Raw genomic sequence first — 16,727 nt, 5'->3', positions numbered from 1 at the left:
TCTGTGTAGGTTGAGCCATTTTTCCTTGTGCTCTGGGTTCTGCTCTGGAGCTCTGACTCAGCCTGGCCATTTGTCAGTTCATGCATGCTCCCAGTCATGTTAGGAGGGAATTAGCAGTGATGAGAGACTGTCACCAGCAGCCGAACTAAGGAGAATGGGAAATCAAATCACACAGATATGATTTTTGTCATGCAAAAAACATTTGTGTGGAGTAAGGATTCCAAGTTGCTGTTGCCAAGGAAATTATAATTGCAATTTCAACTGTTGTTGTTGTTGTTGTTGTTGTATCTGGGAACAGACACTGGGGCTGTGTAAAAATAGCAAACAAACAAACAGGTCTTATTTGGGTGAAGTTTAATTCTTCTATAACAGAGCTGATTATGACTTGCAGATTAGAATGGAGTTCTTCCCTACTCATTGTAAATGTTGATTCTTCATTAGACAAGAAACAGTGTGGCCAGCAGGACAGGGGAGGTAATTCTGTCCCTGTACTCAGCACTGGTCAGGCCACACCTTGAGTGCTGTGTCCAGTTCTGGGCTCCTCTATTCAAGAGAGATGTTGAGGTACTGGAACATGTCCAGAGAAGGGCAGCAAGGCTGGGGAGGGGCCTGGAGCAGAGCCCTGTGAGGAGAGGCTGAGGGAGCTGGGGGTGTGCAGCCTGCAGCAGAGGAGGCTCAGGGCAGACCTCATTGCTGTCTGCAGCTACCTGCAAGGAGGCTGTAGCCAGGTGGGGTTGGGCTCTGCTGCCAGGCAGCCAGCAACAGAAGAAGGGGACACAGTCTCAAGCTGTGCCAGGGCAAGTCTAGGCTGGATGTTAGGAGGAAATTCCTGCTAGAGAGAGTGATTGGCATTGGAATGGGCTGCCCAGGGAGGTGGTGGAGTCTGTGTGGCTGGAGGTGTTGAAGCCAATCCTGGCTGGGGCACTTAGTGCCATGGTCTGGTTGATTGGCCAAGGCTGGGTGCTAGGTTGGTCTGGATGATCTTGGAGGTCTCTTCCAACCTGCTTGATTCTATGATTCATAGAATCAGAAACATAGAATCAGTCAGAGTTGAAATGGACCACAAGGATCATCTAACCCAACCCCCCTGCCATGCCCAGGGATAACCTACCGTGGAGCAGGCTGCACACAGCCTCAGCCAGCCTGGCCTTAAACACCTCCAGCCATGGGGCCTCAACCACCTCCCTGGGCAACCCATTCCAGCCTCTCACCACTCTCATGCTCAACAACTTCCTCCTCACCTCCAATCTGAATCTTCCCACCTCCAGCTTTGCTCCATTCCCCCCAACTCCTGGCACTCCCTGGCAGCCTCAAAAGTCCCTCCCCAGCTTTTTTATAGCCCCCTTCAGATCCTGGAAGGCCACAAGAAGGTCACCTGGGAGCCTCCTCTGCTCCAGCCTGCACAGCCCCAACCCTTTCAGTCTGTGCTCACAGCAGAGCTGCTGCAGCCTCTGAGCATCCTCCTGGCCCTAGATCACCCTTGTGGCCCTCGTGATTCTATGAAATCAAGCTTGATGGAATTTACAATAGATGCAAATGAAGCTGATGAATATTTTATCTTATTTAAACTATGCATTTCATTTGTGGTGGTATAAAAGAGGTGGAACTGCAGTTAGCAGCATTACTGTAAAAGAAAAAGAAACAGAAACAAAAGATGTGGCAAAAGAGAGTCGAAGGCAGAGATGAGGAGGAGGAGGCCAACAGTTGCTTCTGGTGCCGAAGGAGGAGAGCCTCCTGCGAAGGGCTTTGTGCAGTTGTGTGTGGCTGAACAAAGCAGAGGACACTTAGCAAAATTGCCATTTTTAAAGTCTCATTGTGCCTGCTCAGCATGCTGTGAGCATGCACTGTTAATGGTGTTTGCAAGGCATAAATTGCTGCAGATAGTATCATATAAATAACTATTACCGCATTAAGAAGCAGCTCTCTTCCTGATCATCTCAGGAACGCTCCCAAGCAGGGCTGTAGAGAATGAAAGCATCAAAGTGCTCTTTGAACAACACCAGACTGCTAAAGTGCTGGGATAATTTTAATCATTTTTAGTGGTATCATTTAGAAACAAATAAAATCAAATATGTGACACTTGCTGTGGTCTCAACTTGTTAGTTTTACTGCAGCTAAACCTTACTAATTACAAAGACAACACAGATTCAACAGCTTCAGTCACTCATTTCTAATGGCTGCATTGACAGGAGGGCAGAGGAAGTTAAATACAGGAAAAAACATGAACATGAGGCAGCAGAGCCAATGGCATCCTGGGCTGGATCAGGAGAAGTGTGGCCAGCAGGACAGGGGAGGTTCTTCTGTCCCTGTGCTCAGCACTGCTCAGGCCACACCTTGAGTGCTGTGTCCATTTCTGGGCTGCCCAATTGAAGAGAGATGTTGAGGTGCTGGAAGGTGTCCAGAGAAGGGCATCAAGGCTGGGGAGGGGCCTGGAGCAGAGCCCTGTGAGGAGAGGCTGAGGGAGCTGGGGGTGTGCAGCCTGCAGCAGAGGAGGCTCAGGGCAGAGCTCATTGCTGTCTGCAACTCCCTGAAGGGAGGCTGCAGCCAGGTGGGGTTGGGCTCTTCTGCCAGGCAAGCAGCATCAGAAGAAGGGGACACAATCTGAGGCTGCACCAGGGCAGGTCTTAAAGCCTGTCTGGGGCACTTAGTGCCATGGTCTGGTTGATTGGCCAGGGCTGGGTGCTAGGTTGGACTTGGCTGATCTTGGAGGTCTCTTCCAACCTGCTTGATTCTATGATTCTATGATTCTATGGTTATGGAAAGCCAAGCCTTTTCTTGCCTGCAGTGTCTAAAGCAAACTAAAGCTCTCCTTTGGTTCATTTTGGTAGTTCTCTTAGAACAATGTAGGTTTCTTGGGCCTCAGATCTGATGCTGAAAATCTTCTACATGTTATTGTAGGTAATAACAAGTAAGAACCATGAGTATCTGGCAGTGTTTGATAATGGGGCTTTTGATGGCATCCAGATGGAAGACTTTTAGGGGAGGGGAGAGAAAAAAAATATATATGCACATACAAATTTGGGAAGGGTTCAGTTACTAATGAGAGTTTAAGTCATCAGTATTGTAGGCAGACTAAGCACTTCTCTGCAGTTCTGAAGAGGTTCATTTCTTTAACTGGCCTTGGATTCTGCTTCTTAGAGGCCAGGCTGCTAATTTTATTCCTGGCAGAGGTGTCATTAACCATACAGCTGTGCCTGTTGCCACAGGCAGTCGCAGTGCTTGCTGCTATCTCTTTGGGTTTGTTTTGTAGAGCTCTGTTCCCTTGGCTGCTGTAGCCACTGCTCATAACAGTACCTGCTGATCTCGGTGCCGCAGCTGGGCAGGCTGCCGATGCTGCAGCACCCACTCTGCTTGCTCTCCATTTCCTACATTTCTAAGAAGGGAAGAAAAGAAACAAAAAGAGTAACTGCTGTGCTGTAACAAAACTACTCTGCACCATTTTCCACCCCCTCCTCCCTCCTGGAGAAAGATAAAAAAATTGTGGGGTATTGATGGCTGTTGATGAGAGAAAGATGAAAGAGGTGTTCAGGGATCTACATGTACCTGAAGGGAGGAGGGACCCACTATGAAGGAGCAATGAATTGTCACCATGCAAAGAGTGGGTGGGAAGGATGCCACCCTCAAGCAGAAAATGGAAAATACAGGTTCTATGAAGAAGAATTATCAGTGACAAAGGAGCAGTGTGGGCAGCAGGACAAGGGAGGTTCTTCTGCCCCTGTGCTCTGCACTGCTCAGGCCACACCTTGAGTGCTGTGTCCAGTTCTGGGCCCCTCAATTCAAGAGAGATGTTGAGGTGCTGGAAGGTGTTGAGAGAAGGGCAGCAAGGCTGGGGAGGGGCCTGGAGCACAGGCCTGTGAGGAGGGGCTGAGGGAGCTGGGGGTGTGCAGCCTGCAGAAGAGGAGCTCATTGCTGTCTACAGCTACCTGAAGGGAGGCTCTAGCCAGGTGGGGTTGGGCTCTTCTGCCAGGCACCCAGCAACAGAACAAGGGGACACAGTCTCAAGCTGTGGGAGGGGAGGTCTAGGCTGGATGTTAGGAGGAAGTTGTTGTCAGAGAGAGTGATTGGTATTGGAATGGGCTGCCCAGGGAGGTGGTGGAGTCGCTGTGCCTGGAGGTGTTGAAGCCAATCCTGGCTGGCGCACTTAGTGCCATGGTCTGGTTGATTGGCCAGGGCTGGGTGCTAGGTTGGACTGGATGAGCTTGGAGCTCTCTTCCAACCTGCTTGATTCTATGAAGAGGAAGGGTGGAGGTTCGGCAGGTGATGGATCAGGTAGGCTTCCAGAATGGAAATGAGTGAGAACTAGGTGAAGAGCAGAAGTTCAAGAGATGATGAGTGCTGTGTCCATTCCAAAGCCAGACACAGAGCAGTGGGAGAGCATGGCCAAGAACTCTGGCTGCTCATGGAGCTGTGGTGCCAGTGCTTCTCAGGGGCACTCTTTTTGCATTTTGTTGAGCAGGTTGGGCTGGATGTGCAGGTAGGTCTGAGCCACCTGCTGATGTTAGCATCAGCATAACTCCTGTTGACTTTCTTCTTCCCTGACTGAAATTGTTGAGCAACCCCTCTGCCAGCTCAGCCCTAATGCTGGTCTTGTGGCTGTTCCCATGCTCAAGTCTGTGGTACAGGCCAAAGTAACACTTCTCTTTAGGACCAGTTTTTGTACTGTCACCATGTTCAAAACAGAAGTTCATCTTAATGTGATTTCATATTTGCTTCTCAGGGGGCATATTTCACTGTTTTGTCACATCCATCCTCGTCTCTCACCAGCTGTGCTCTTAAATCACTTTGCCAAACTTGCAATACTTCTCTATGCACTTTGCCCTTTGCACAGCTGGCTTCCCAGAAGCACTCACAAAGAGCAGCTAGAGGCAGGAGCTGCTCCAGCAGAGCTGTTAGATGTGCAAGAAACAGGATTGCAAGAAAAAAGTGTTACATGTCTTATAAATGGAGTCATCTTGGAATGAACTTCTCAGAGGGAAACCTCTTCAATAGCAAAGTCAAGACTCTGTGTAATAGAAGCAAAGGAAGAGACTGGAGTGTGTCCCTCTTCTTTCTGCTGTCAAATGCTACTGAAGATAGCTCAACAGGTCTGCATCCTTCATGGTCTGCATTCAGTGCAGGAGTACCCCAGTTGTGAAGGGTGTTTCTGTGTGCTAAGGCAATTCATACTGGATCATGCAGTAATAAGCATTAATTGCCATAGACAATGCCATGGACATATCCTGGTCATGATTTATTCTGACTCGCTATAAAGGATGAGAATAAAAATGAAATTAAGCTCACACAATCCAGAAGAATCTGAGTCCTGAAGATGGCCTTCCAGACATAGAGTCATAGAATCAACCAGGCTGCAACAGACCTCCAAGCTCATCCAGCCCAACCTAGCACCCAGCCCTAGCCAATCAACCAGACCATGGCACTAAGTGCCCCAGCCAGGCTTGGCTTCAACACCTTCAGGCACAGCAACTCCACCACCTCCCTGGGCAGCCCATTCCAATGCCAATCACTCTCTCTGACAACAACTTCCTAACAACATCCAGCGTAGACCTCCCCTGGCACAACTTCACACTGTGTCCCCTTGTTCTGTTGCTGCTTGCCTGGCAGAAGAGCCCAACCCCACCTGGCTACAGCCTCCCTTCAGGTAGCTGCAGACAGCAATGAGGTCTGCCCTGCTTGTTTTGGCAGACAGTGTCAAAGGCTTTGCTGCAGTCCAGGCAGACTACATCCACAGCCTCCCCACATTCACCAGGGAAGTACCTGATCATAAAAGGAGATCAGGTTGGTGAGGCAGGACCTGCCCTTCCCAAACCCATGCTGGCTGGGCCTGATCCCTTGGCCATTCTGTAGGTGCTGTGTGATGGCACCCAAGATGACCTGTTCCATGCCCTTGCCTGCACTGAGGCCAGACTGACAGGTCTTTTATTTGGCCTGATCACTTTCCCACGTGCACTGTTAACATGTTGGAACCAGAAGGCAATTTCTGTTACAGCTGCTTTTCCTACTCCTTTGTTTTGTGCCGTGAGCTCACCTTTCCTTTGTGTTAAAGAGTGCAGTTCCACTTTAAAGGTGGATTCAAAGACCAAGACTGGAAGGGAATACAGTGAATTTAGTCCTCGTTTTCTACAGTACAAGGTTATGCTAATTCCATGTATAGGCCCTGGGAGAGCATCATCTACCCTCAGCTAGATTAGAAAACAATCATGTTGTTTTGGCTAACTTACTCCATACAATTCCTTCTTGTTTCTTTCCATTTCTGTGTTTTAACTTTTTGGAGTTGTCTGTTAATTAAGTACATTTGTGTACAAATTACAGCTCTGATAAAACTAAACCTTGACTGTGCTTTCTTAAGCTCTGCAGGTAGGTTCTCATCTGGCATGTGGCATGTGCACTGTTGGCTCCATGCAGCTCTCCAGCTGCGTGGTTTTACAGTCAGTGTCTGAGGATGTTCTGAATGCTGGGAAAGCTTAGTGTTCAGAATGGGCTGTACTGGACAAGCAGGTTTTAGCAGCACTGCTTTGAAGTGACTGCCTGCTTGAGACACATTGGGAGAGTAGGAAGTAGTGCATTGAGCACACTCGTGGCAATTTGGCAGAGTTGAGTCACTTAGAGTCGCTTTTAAAGTCTTTTGCTGCTAACTGTAACTGATGTGCATACATTTGACCTGCAAGTGTGTATGTGGGAAGCAGCAGCAGAATGAAGGTATGTAAGGAGTGGGAAAGGACAGTGGAATACAAAGGAGACCATTTTACATATCTTGACCCCTTTGTCCTGAATTTCATACCCCTATACTGATGTCACTCTGGAAGAGGAAGAAGGCTGGCTCTTTGCCCACCCACTGCAGCTCTTCCAGTGGGCAAAGCCTCCCCAGCAGGTAAACCAGACAATATTCTGGCTCATCAGCTATAGTGGAATAATGGCAGTAGAGAGCTAGCTCTTGACAAGCTGTTGGGAGCATCAGGTGTCCAGGGCCTTTGTGCTCAGCTGCACCACCTCAACCTGGGAAGTAACGCTGGAAGCGTGGGGAGTGGCAGCTCCAGAGTCACACAGCATGGCTCCTCACTGGGCCCCTGCTCTGCCTCGTCCTGCAGCTTCACTGGGCTTTCAGCATCACAGCTCAAACTGGGGGGCTGTTCTGATGGCCTGGCAGGAAACCTGCCCATCTGCTAACCGCCACATCCTTAGTGTCCAGCCACTTTCACCCGGAGCTGCTGCAGCCCCTACTGTTTCTGCCCTGAGGCTGACTGGTGTGGCAGTGGGTTAGTAGCAGGCAGCATGCATATGCTCTGGCCCTGGGTCAGTAGAGTTCAGGACAGATTCAGTCTGCCCTCCACCCAGCAGGTGCATATCTGAATCTGTCTCTGCAAAGGTAACAGAACTTCTGGATGAAGAACTTAAAGCCTGGCTGGGGCACTTAGTGCCATGGTCTGGTTGATTGGCCAGGGCTGGGTGCTAGGTTGGACTGGATGAGCTTGGAGGTCTCTTCCAGCCTGCTTGATTCTATGATTCTCTGATTCTGGCACTGGGATGTTTGGTTTGCTTTCTTAGAGAGCTGTGGTTTAAGTTGCCAGTAACATTAATAGAGCTGGAATATAAATCAAACCAAATGCAAAATATTTGGGTTTCAGTGTGCTGGGCAAATATCCATCTAGAGAGAAGGGCAATTAAATCCTCTTGCATTGTAAACCCTATAGAGAAAGTTTCTGGCTGAGGTCTCATGCATGTGGGAATTTTCTCTGGTGAAGACTGATGAATCATCATTCCGGTTGCCAGTAGTGTGGATAAATAGAGGGCTGATAATTAGGAAAGAAGAAAGACAAAGATCATACACTTGTCAAACTTTGTGTGTTATTAATGTGCAAGTGAAAAAAATGTTCTGCTTGTGCCTGCTGTTGCCCTTAATTCCAGCTGTTAGCTGTGCACATGGATCAGTATTCCACATTGGCTTAGCAGCCTTGCTGCCAGCAAGCACTCTAGCAGGCAGCATCCATAACAGCACTCTGCTCACACTTCATAGAATTCCAGCTATTCTGCAAATTAATAATAGCACTTAATAAAGCTTCATCTCTCATTTGCAAAGAAAACCTTCAATTAATGTTAATCAGCATCCTCAGAATGTGATCAGGCTTGGGTCGTAGCTGGACATGCTGAAACAGTTCAGCTAGCAGATGGAGCACTTTCCAACTGTACTAATTAATGACTGCTCACTTCAAATGTTAGAGCAATTAAACATGTAAGCAAAACAAATAAAAATAATATACATTATGAAAATGCCACTGTCAGAGAGAGCTCTGATCAAAAAGATCAGCCCAGCCAGCATGGGTTTAGGAAGGACAGGTGACCAACCTGATCTCCTTTTATGATCAGGTTCCTGCCTGGTGAATGTGGGGCAGGCTGTGGATGGAGTCTGCCTGGACTTCAGCCAAGCCTTTGACACTGTCTGCCACAAGCAGCTCCTGGCACAGCTGCAGCTCCTGGCTTGGACAGATTCACTCTGATATGGGTCAGGAACTGGCTGGAGGGCTGGGCACAGAGAGTGGTGGTGAATGGTGCCACATCCAGCTGGCAGCTGCAACTAGTGGTGTGCCCCAGGGATCAGTGCTGGGCACAGTCCTGTTCAATATCTTTATTCACCTGGACGAGGGGATTGAGTCAAGCATCAATGAGTTTGCAGATGACACAGAGCTAGGAGCAGCTGTGGATCTGTGGAGGATAGGAGAGCCCTGCAGAGGGACCTTGCGAGGCTGTGTGGGTGGGCAGAAGCCAATGGGATGAGATTGAGCAAGGCCAAGTGCAGAGTTCTACACTTTGGTTGTAACAACCTCAAGCAGTGGAGAGCAGCCAGGCAGAGAAGGACCTGGGAGTGCTGGTAGAGAGTAACTGAAGATGAAGCAGCAGGGTGCTCAGTTGGGCAGGAGAGCCAATGGCATCCTGGCCTGGCTCAGGAGCAGTGTAGCTATGTGGGTTGGTCTCTTCTTGCAGGCAACCAGCAACAGAACAAGGGGATACTGTCTCAAGTTGTGCCAGGGCAGGTTCAGGATGGATGTTAGAAGGAAGTTCTTGCTAGAGAGTGTAATTGGCATTGGAATGGGCTGCCCAGGGACGTGGTGGAGTTGCCTGAATGAGGCATTTAGTGCCGTGGCCTGGTTGATTGTTTAGGGCTGGGGGCTAGGTTGGACTGAATGAGCTTGGAGATCTCTTCCAGCCTGCTTGATTCTATGATTCTATGATTATAGAGACTGTGAAAGATGGATGGCAACACTTCTGCTGTTGTGATGCTTCAAAAGCCAGATTTTATCTTTAAAACAACTGCTAATTTTGTACTATGGCTGATGTAAAATGAGTGCTATAGAGTCTGTAACCCACTGTATCACAGTATCACAGTATCACCAAGGTTGGAAGAGACCTCACAGATCATCAAGTCCAACCCTTTACCACAGAGCTCAAGGCCAGACCATGGCACCAAGTGCCACATCCAGTCCTGCCTTGAACAGCTCCAGGGACGGTGACTCCACCACCTCCCCGGGCAGCCCATTCCAGTGTCCAATGACTCTCTCAGGGAAGAACTTTCTCCTCACCTCCAGCCTAAATTTCCCCTGGCACAGCTTGAGGCTGTGTCCTCTCGTTCTGGTGCTGGCCACCTGAGAGAAGAGAGCAACCTCCTCCTGGCCACAACCACCCCTCAGGTAGTTGTAGACAGCAATAAGGTCACCCCTTATTGATCAGAGAATCATAGAATCAAGCAGGCTGGAAGAGACCTCCAAACTCATCCAGTCCAACCTAGCCCCCAGCCCTAGACAATCAACCAGACCATGGCACTAAATGCCTCACTCAGGCAACTCCACCACATCCCTGGGCAGCCCATTCCAATGCCAATTACACTCTCTAGCAAGAACTTCCTTCTAACATCCATCCTGAACCTGCCCTGGCACAACTTGAGACAGTATCCCCTTGTTCTGTTGCTGGTTGCCTGCAAGAAGAGACCAACCCACATAGCTACACTGCTCCTGAGCCAGGCCAGGATGCCACTGGCTCTCCTGCCCAACTGGGCACACTGTTGGCTCATGTTCAGGTGGTATCAATCAGCACCCCCAGATCCCTCTCTGTCTGGCTGCTCTCAACCACTCCGACCCCAGCCTGTATCTCTGCGTGGGGTTGTTGTGGCCAAAGTGCAGCACCCTGCACTTGGAGCTATTGAACACCATCTCATTGGCCTCTGCCCATCTGTCCGGGTGACAGTGTGCAGTTAGAAGTTTTAATGAAGGGAGCCAAAGGAATTTCAGGTGAGGGAGGGTTTTATTAAATCCCAGTGAACAAAATGAATAGGTGAGCAGTGAACATGACATGATGTCGTGCAATAATTGCGTGCCGTGGGTACACGATGAGACATGGAGCGTAGCCAAAAGCTTTCATCTCTTCTACACAGAGAGTTACTTCACAAACCCTGGCATGCTGTGGAAACCTTTATTGCAAACAGCACAAGAACTGTTTTGCTAGAAATGCCTTAAGACAATACCACATCACTTGTTTGAAATATCTGCCAACACTTCTTTCCCCTGAAAACTATTAATCAGATGTCTAGCAGTCACCATCCCAACTGATCTGATTAAAATCAGTGACTGCTATCAGCAGGCTGTGAACTGGGGAGGGGGGAAGGAAAGTCTTCACATTCCTTAAGAGGCCACCCTAAGTAAAGTATGTATTTTTATGGACAAACATGATGTTGTTTGAAAGGAGGCTGTGTTGGCTTTTGGAGGAGGCTGATTTAGTTTGGGCAATTAAGGAGGCAGGGATTATAAAATATGTAGTTAATTTCATTTCTGGAAACCTCACTCACAACTCCATACAAATGAGTCACATTTGGGCTCCAAATCAGTCAGGAGACTCTTCCCAAGGATGCTTTTGGACAATTCATTCCTTTTGGAGAATCAGGAAAAGAAATAGAAAAGGTTTGGCCACAAAATGGCTCTGCCATTGAGAGGCTTCCAGACCTTCCCAGGGTGCTGGGACAGAGGCAGATGATCTCTGACCTGATCTTGATTCCTCTTGGCACAGAGTTTGCAGAGGTGCAGGGAGCATGATGTCAGTGGCACTTCTTGCCACGTCGTGAGGCACTGAAATGCATTCTCCTGGGAAACTTGAGCCACTTCAGTTTCTAGGAAGTCAAGCCCAAAACATCAGGGCTAAGCTGGTCTGAAGCACAAGGCAGAGCAGAACACATTGTCCAAGAGCAGTGAGGCAGAGGCAGTGCAGTGAGGCAGAGGCAGTGCAGTGAGGCAGGGGCAGCTCTGTCAGGCAGAGGCAACAGGGAGAAGCAGCACAACTGCCTGCCACTTAGCTCCATTTCTATTACTTGCCTGAGTGCAAAGGCTCCTTTGGCCACAGAGATTCACCAATCAGATGGCATTTGCCAAACTGACCATATTAGGTGAAACCAGGACTTGCTCACCCTCATTTGGGCAAGACACCAACAAGTACCTAAACACCTGTGGGTACACTTTGGGAGGAGACATAATGGCCCAAGCCTTTGTTCCCTCCTGCCCTTGCTTCCCCCATCAGCAGAAGGATGGGGCAAGGCAGGACATCCAAGAGGCCTCTCAGCCTGCCAGGACAGAGGCACATACAAGAACTTTTATGTGTTTTTAATTAGCTTCTGTTTAGGAAATCACCATGTGGGGGAGAGATTTTTCTTGTTTCCCTGTTTTGTACATTTTAATACTGTTTCAGTACTGTGTTTTTAAACAAGGACTTTGAATCAACATAATCCAACAACTTAAGCCACTTTCTGTTTATAATATGTTTAAGGCAGGGTAACAATTGCAGAGCAAAGTAGCTTTCTCTACTAGTGACTGGGGACCTTAGGGTAGTAATTTGGAAAGTGCAGCTGCAAGGTTGTTTTTCCCCTGCTTAATCTTTCATGCAGCCTGTGCTGTATAATAATGTGTGTAATTACACTGCTTCTGCCTGGTGAGGTAGATGGATGAGGAGGTAGATGAAAATAGGGCCCTTCAATTCAAGAGAGATGTTGAGGTGCTGGAAGATGTCCAGAGAAGGGCAGCAAGGCTGGGGAGGGGCCTGGAACACAAACCCTATGAGGAGAGGCTGAGGGAGCTGGGGGTGTGCAGCCTGCAGCAGAGGAGGCTCAGGGCAGAGCTCATTGCTGTCTGCAGCTACCTGCAGGGAGGCTGTAGCCAGGTGGGGTTGGGCTCTGCTGCCAGGCACCCAGCAACAGAACAAGGGGACACAGTCTCAAGCTGTGCCAGGGCAGGTCTAGGCTGGATGTTAGGAAGTTGTTGTCAGAGAGAGTGATTGGCATTGGAATGGGCTGCCCAGGGAGGTGGTGGAGTCGCTGTCCCTGGAGGTGTTGAAGCCAAGCTTGGCTGGGGCACTTAGTGCTATGGTCTGGTTGACTGGATAGGGCTGGGTGCTAGGTTGGGCTGGCTGAGCTTGGAGGTCTCTTCCAACCTGTTTGATTCTATTCTATGATTCTATGGGATGGCTGGTGAGGCAAGAGCATGGCAAGACTTCCTGTGCTGCTGCATGGTAAATGCCTCCCATCTGCCCACTACAGTATTTGAAATGAGACAGTTGGGAATTTCTCTGTGCTGATCTGAATAATTTATAATGCAACTTTAATACTTCCTTCTGGCTGAATGTATCATTTCACTGACAGAGCTCAGGCCACCTGTTACATCTTTAGTCCAAGACTAACTGATTGAATGTGATAACCAGTTTGTAACTTGTAGTGTTACTGCAAAGCCAGCAGTGAACAGTGCTGCTGGTGAAGTATCAGTGGTGCAGTACCTTCTTCATGCTACGTGCTCATGACATTGTCCTTTTGTTTCCCATTTTAGTGCTGGACCCAAAGGAGACAACATTTATGAATGGAGATCAACTATACTGGGGCCTCCAGGGTCTGTTTATGAAGGTGGTGTTTTCTTCCTGGACATTACCTTTTCACCAGACTACCCCTTTAAACCACCTAAGGTGAGTAGGAGAACATTAAAATTAGGACAGAAATCCTCTCCTAATTTATTTTTTTTTTAGGTGTATCACTGTAGGATGAAATATAAAATTTTCAAGGCAATAATGAATATTTAAACTATTTTGTTGGGGAAAAAAACAATAACTGTCTAAAATTTGCTGCATGTCATCAGTATGGCTGGGTGGGCATGGGTTCATTTAGCAATTATTTGTTTCATTTGGATTCCAGGGGCAGGTGTCCCTGCCTATGGCAGGGGGGTTGGAGCTGGATGATCTTTGAGGTCCTGTCATGGTTTGGCTGTTACCCACCCCCTCACTCTTATGAAATCACCCAGACTAGACTCAGCCAGCTGGAAGTTAAGGAATGAAGCTTTATAGTCACAGCTCAGCACAAGATACAAGCATTGAGTTACAATAGTTACAGCTATAGACAGACATAGACAAGTTAAAGGTAATACAGAAACACAACAGCCCTGCCAGAAACCAGAGTCCCCAGGAGGGGCTCCCAACCACCCTTCCACCTTCTTTCCACCCCTCTACCTTATCCCAGTGTTTGCCTTATGTGCAAGGTGAGTTTTGAAGATTGGCCAGGGGGGTAGGAAGCAGAAGGATTAGTTACACAGAAAGTAGGTCAGGGGAGAAAGTACAGGCACCAGCTGCGACAGCAACCCCCCCTGGTATCTGTGAGTCTATGTTCTTAAGCATGGGAGTGGTGAGAGCCTGGCATGGGTTGCCCAGGGAGGTGGTTGAGGCCCCATGGCTGGAGGTGTTTAAGGCCAGGCTGGATGAGGCTGTGTGCAGCCTGCTCTAGGGCAGGGTGTCCCTGGCCATGGCAGGGGGATTAGAACTAGGTGATTCTTGTGGTCCCTTCCAACCCTGACTGATTCTATGATTCTGTGATCTGTGTTTGTGTTCTTGTTTTCACACATCCCAGCAAGCCTACGAGTGCAGCAGCCATCACCAGTGTTACCTTTTCACAGCCTAGAATCTAATTGCTCTCGCTAAAATATTCCAATTAGCCTCAAACTAGCACAGGTCCCTTCCAACCTAAACCATTCTATGATTCTATTATTTGTTCCTAATATGAATGCATTTATATTTGACTTGAACCTCTGATGGTTTGGGAGTTACCCACCTCACACACAGTGAAATCAGCCAGCTGGAAGTTAAGGAACGAAGCTATAGTTACAGCTTAGCACAATAAACAAGCAGATATATACACAATATTTACAGTTATGTACAAGTTAAAGTAATACAGAAGCACAACACCCCTCCCAGAAATCAGTCCCCAGAAGGACTCCCAACCCAAACCTCCTCCCCCCCACCACCCTCTTTCCCTCTCTTCAGAAATAACCAGATCAGTCCTCGGATATCTCACATGCTAAATCTGGAGATCAGAGGTGAGAAGTCACAAAGACAATGAGGAGGGTAGAGGGAAAAGGGTTAGGTTGGATTAAGGAGTTAAGGCAGAGGCAACTGCAGAGACCAGACCACCAGAGAGAGAAGGAGCAGAAGTGAGAGCTAACTGAGCAGTGTGTGAGCAGTGAGTGTCTTCTCTCTATTTTGCCTGGTTGCATTTCTCAGCAGAAGAACAAGGGACAGAGGCTGCTGTTGGCTTTTTTCTTTTCTCACAGTTCAGGATTCAGTTTCTCTCAGTAAAACATTCCAATCAACCTCAAACCAGCACAGAACCTCTTGAAAGCATCTGAAGATACTTGATCTTTCCTGTTGACCCATAATATTCACCAGAGGTCTCTGGCAGTCTGACAAAAATAGAGCTTTGGCATTGCCCCTAGAAATGTCTTCTGCAGATGCAAGACTGTTCATGAAGTTACAAGTAATTCCTTTTACATCAGTTTTCTGCCTTCCAGTATCTGAAGGGGGCCTAAAGGAAGGCTGGGGAGGGACTACTGACAAGGTCTTGTCATGACAGGACAAGAGGGATGGATTTAAACTGGCTGTTAGGAAAGGGTTGTTTGCAGTGTGGGGGGTAAGACACTGGCACAGGTTGCCCAGGGAGGTTGTGGAGCACAGAATCTTTGATCACATTGGGTGATTCTGTGCTCCACAGCCTCCCTGGAGGTGTTCAAGGCCAGGTTGGATGAGGCCTTGAGTGACCTGTTCTAGTGGGAGGTGTCCTGGACTATAGCAGGGGGCTGGAGCTGGATGATCCTTGAGGTCCCTTCCAACCTAAACCATTCTATGATTCTGGAAGAGTGTGAAAATACAACAGCAAAGGCAAGAGTCTGACATGAAAGACAGAGACATAGAGAATTAATATGGATTCACTATCTAATGATGTCCATAATGACACCAGTCACAAACACAGAACTACCAATGATACAAATGTGGCAAATCATTACTGTGATCAAGTTGGTTCAGAATAGGTGAGACCCCACCTGGAGTCCTGCATCCAGCGCTGGAGCCCCTGGGACAAAAGGGATGTGGAGATGCTGGAGTGTGTCCAGGGCAGGGCCAGGAGGATGCTCAGAGGCTGCAGCAGCTCTGCTGTGAGCACAGACTGAAAGAGTTGGGGCTGTGCAGGCTGGAGCAGAGGAGGCTCCCAGGTGACCTTCTTGTGGCCTTCCAGGATCTGAAGGGGGCTACAAAAAAGCTGGGGAGGGACTTTTGAGGCTGTGAGGGAGTGACAGGAGTGGGGGGAATGGAGCAAAGCTGGAGGTGGGAAGATTGAGACCAGATGTGAGGAGGAAGTTGTTGAGCATGAGAGTGGTGAGAGGCTGGAATGGGTTGCCCAGGAGGTGGTTGAGGCCCCATGGCTGGAGGTGTTTGAGGCCAGGCTGGCTGAGGCTGTGTGCAGCCTGCTCTAGGGTAGGGTGTCCCCATCCATGGCATGGGGGCTGGAACTGGCTGCTCCTTGTGATCCCTTCCAGCCCTGACTGATTCTGTGATTCTAATGTCAAACAGGAAAAAATCTAGTGATTGTGGAGATTGAGAAACCATCAGTGGGATGAAATGTGACAGAATGGAGTCCCATCAGTAGCCAGCAGTGCTGCAGGGGGATATCCAAATGGGAATTATTACAAACCACCCACCTAATGCATCTGTAAAAAAGGCAAATACACTCCTAAGGTGTATCCTCTGGCATTGCCTGTAGAGATAAGGAATTACCAATGTCAGAAACAAGACACTTGTAACACCTTATCAGGAAGAGTGAGTGCAATTCTTAACACACATCTTCACTAACAGGAACAGAAACTGGGAAAATTTAACCTGCAGAGCTGTTAGTAGCAGAAAATAAATTGTCTGGTCTGTCTTTTATGGAGCAAAGTGAATAAAATAGTGGTTTTTTTTTTCTCCTTGCCAGGGTGAGGATCTGGAAGGATTTGCTATGGTAGCAAAAGTGTTTACAATCCCAAGCACAACTGCAGGCTGGTGGGGAATGGCTGGGAGCAGCCCTGAGGAACAGGCCCTGGGGGGTCTGGGCTGATGCAAAGCTCAACAGGAGCCTGCAGTGTGAGTACAGCCCAGACACAACCCTGTGCTGGGCTGCAGCAAGAGCAGTGTGGGCAGCAGGGCAAGGGAGGGGATTCTGCCCCTTCACAGTGTCACCAAGGTTGGAAGAGACCTTATAGATCATGTAGTTCCAACCCCCCTGCCACAGGCAGGGACATCCTACCCTACATCAGTCTGGACCGAAACTCATCCAGCCTGGCCTTAAACACCTCCAGGATGGGGCCTCAAACACCTCCCTGGGTAACCCTTTCCAGGCTCTCACCACTCTCACACTG

The 16,727-nt window shown here is 48.6% G+C and overlaps 1 protein-coding gene across 2 annotated transcripts in view; it reads left to right on the top strand.

Annotated features, from left to right (window-relative positions):
• LOC135187953 (ubiquitin-conjugating enzyme E2 E2) overlaps window positions 1–16,727 on the top strand; it is a 293,818-nt gene that overhangs the window by 217,258 nt on the left and 59,833 nt on the right. For both annotated transcript variants that reach the window (XM_064167037.1, XM_064167036.1), the window contains exon 4: window positions 12,849–12,981. In XM_064167037.1, coding sequence (XP_064023107.1) covers window positions 12,849–12,981 — 133 coding nt within the window. The remainder of the gene's footprint in view (window positions 1–12,848; window positions 12,982–16,727) is intronic.

Source organism: Pogoniulus pusillus, chromosome 28 (assembly GCF_015220805.1).
Source record: "Pogoniulus pusillus isolate bPogPus1 chromosome 28, bPogPus1.pri, whole genome shotgun sequence".
Lineage (NCBI taxonomy): Eukaryota > Metazoa > Chordata > Aves > Piciformes > Lybiidae > Pogoniulus > Pogoniulus pusillus.
This window is presented reverse-complemented; position numbering and strand designations above follow the sequence as displayed.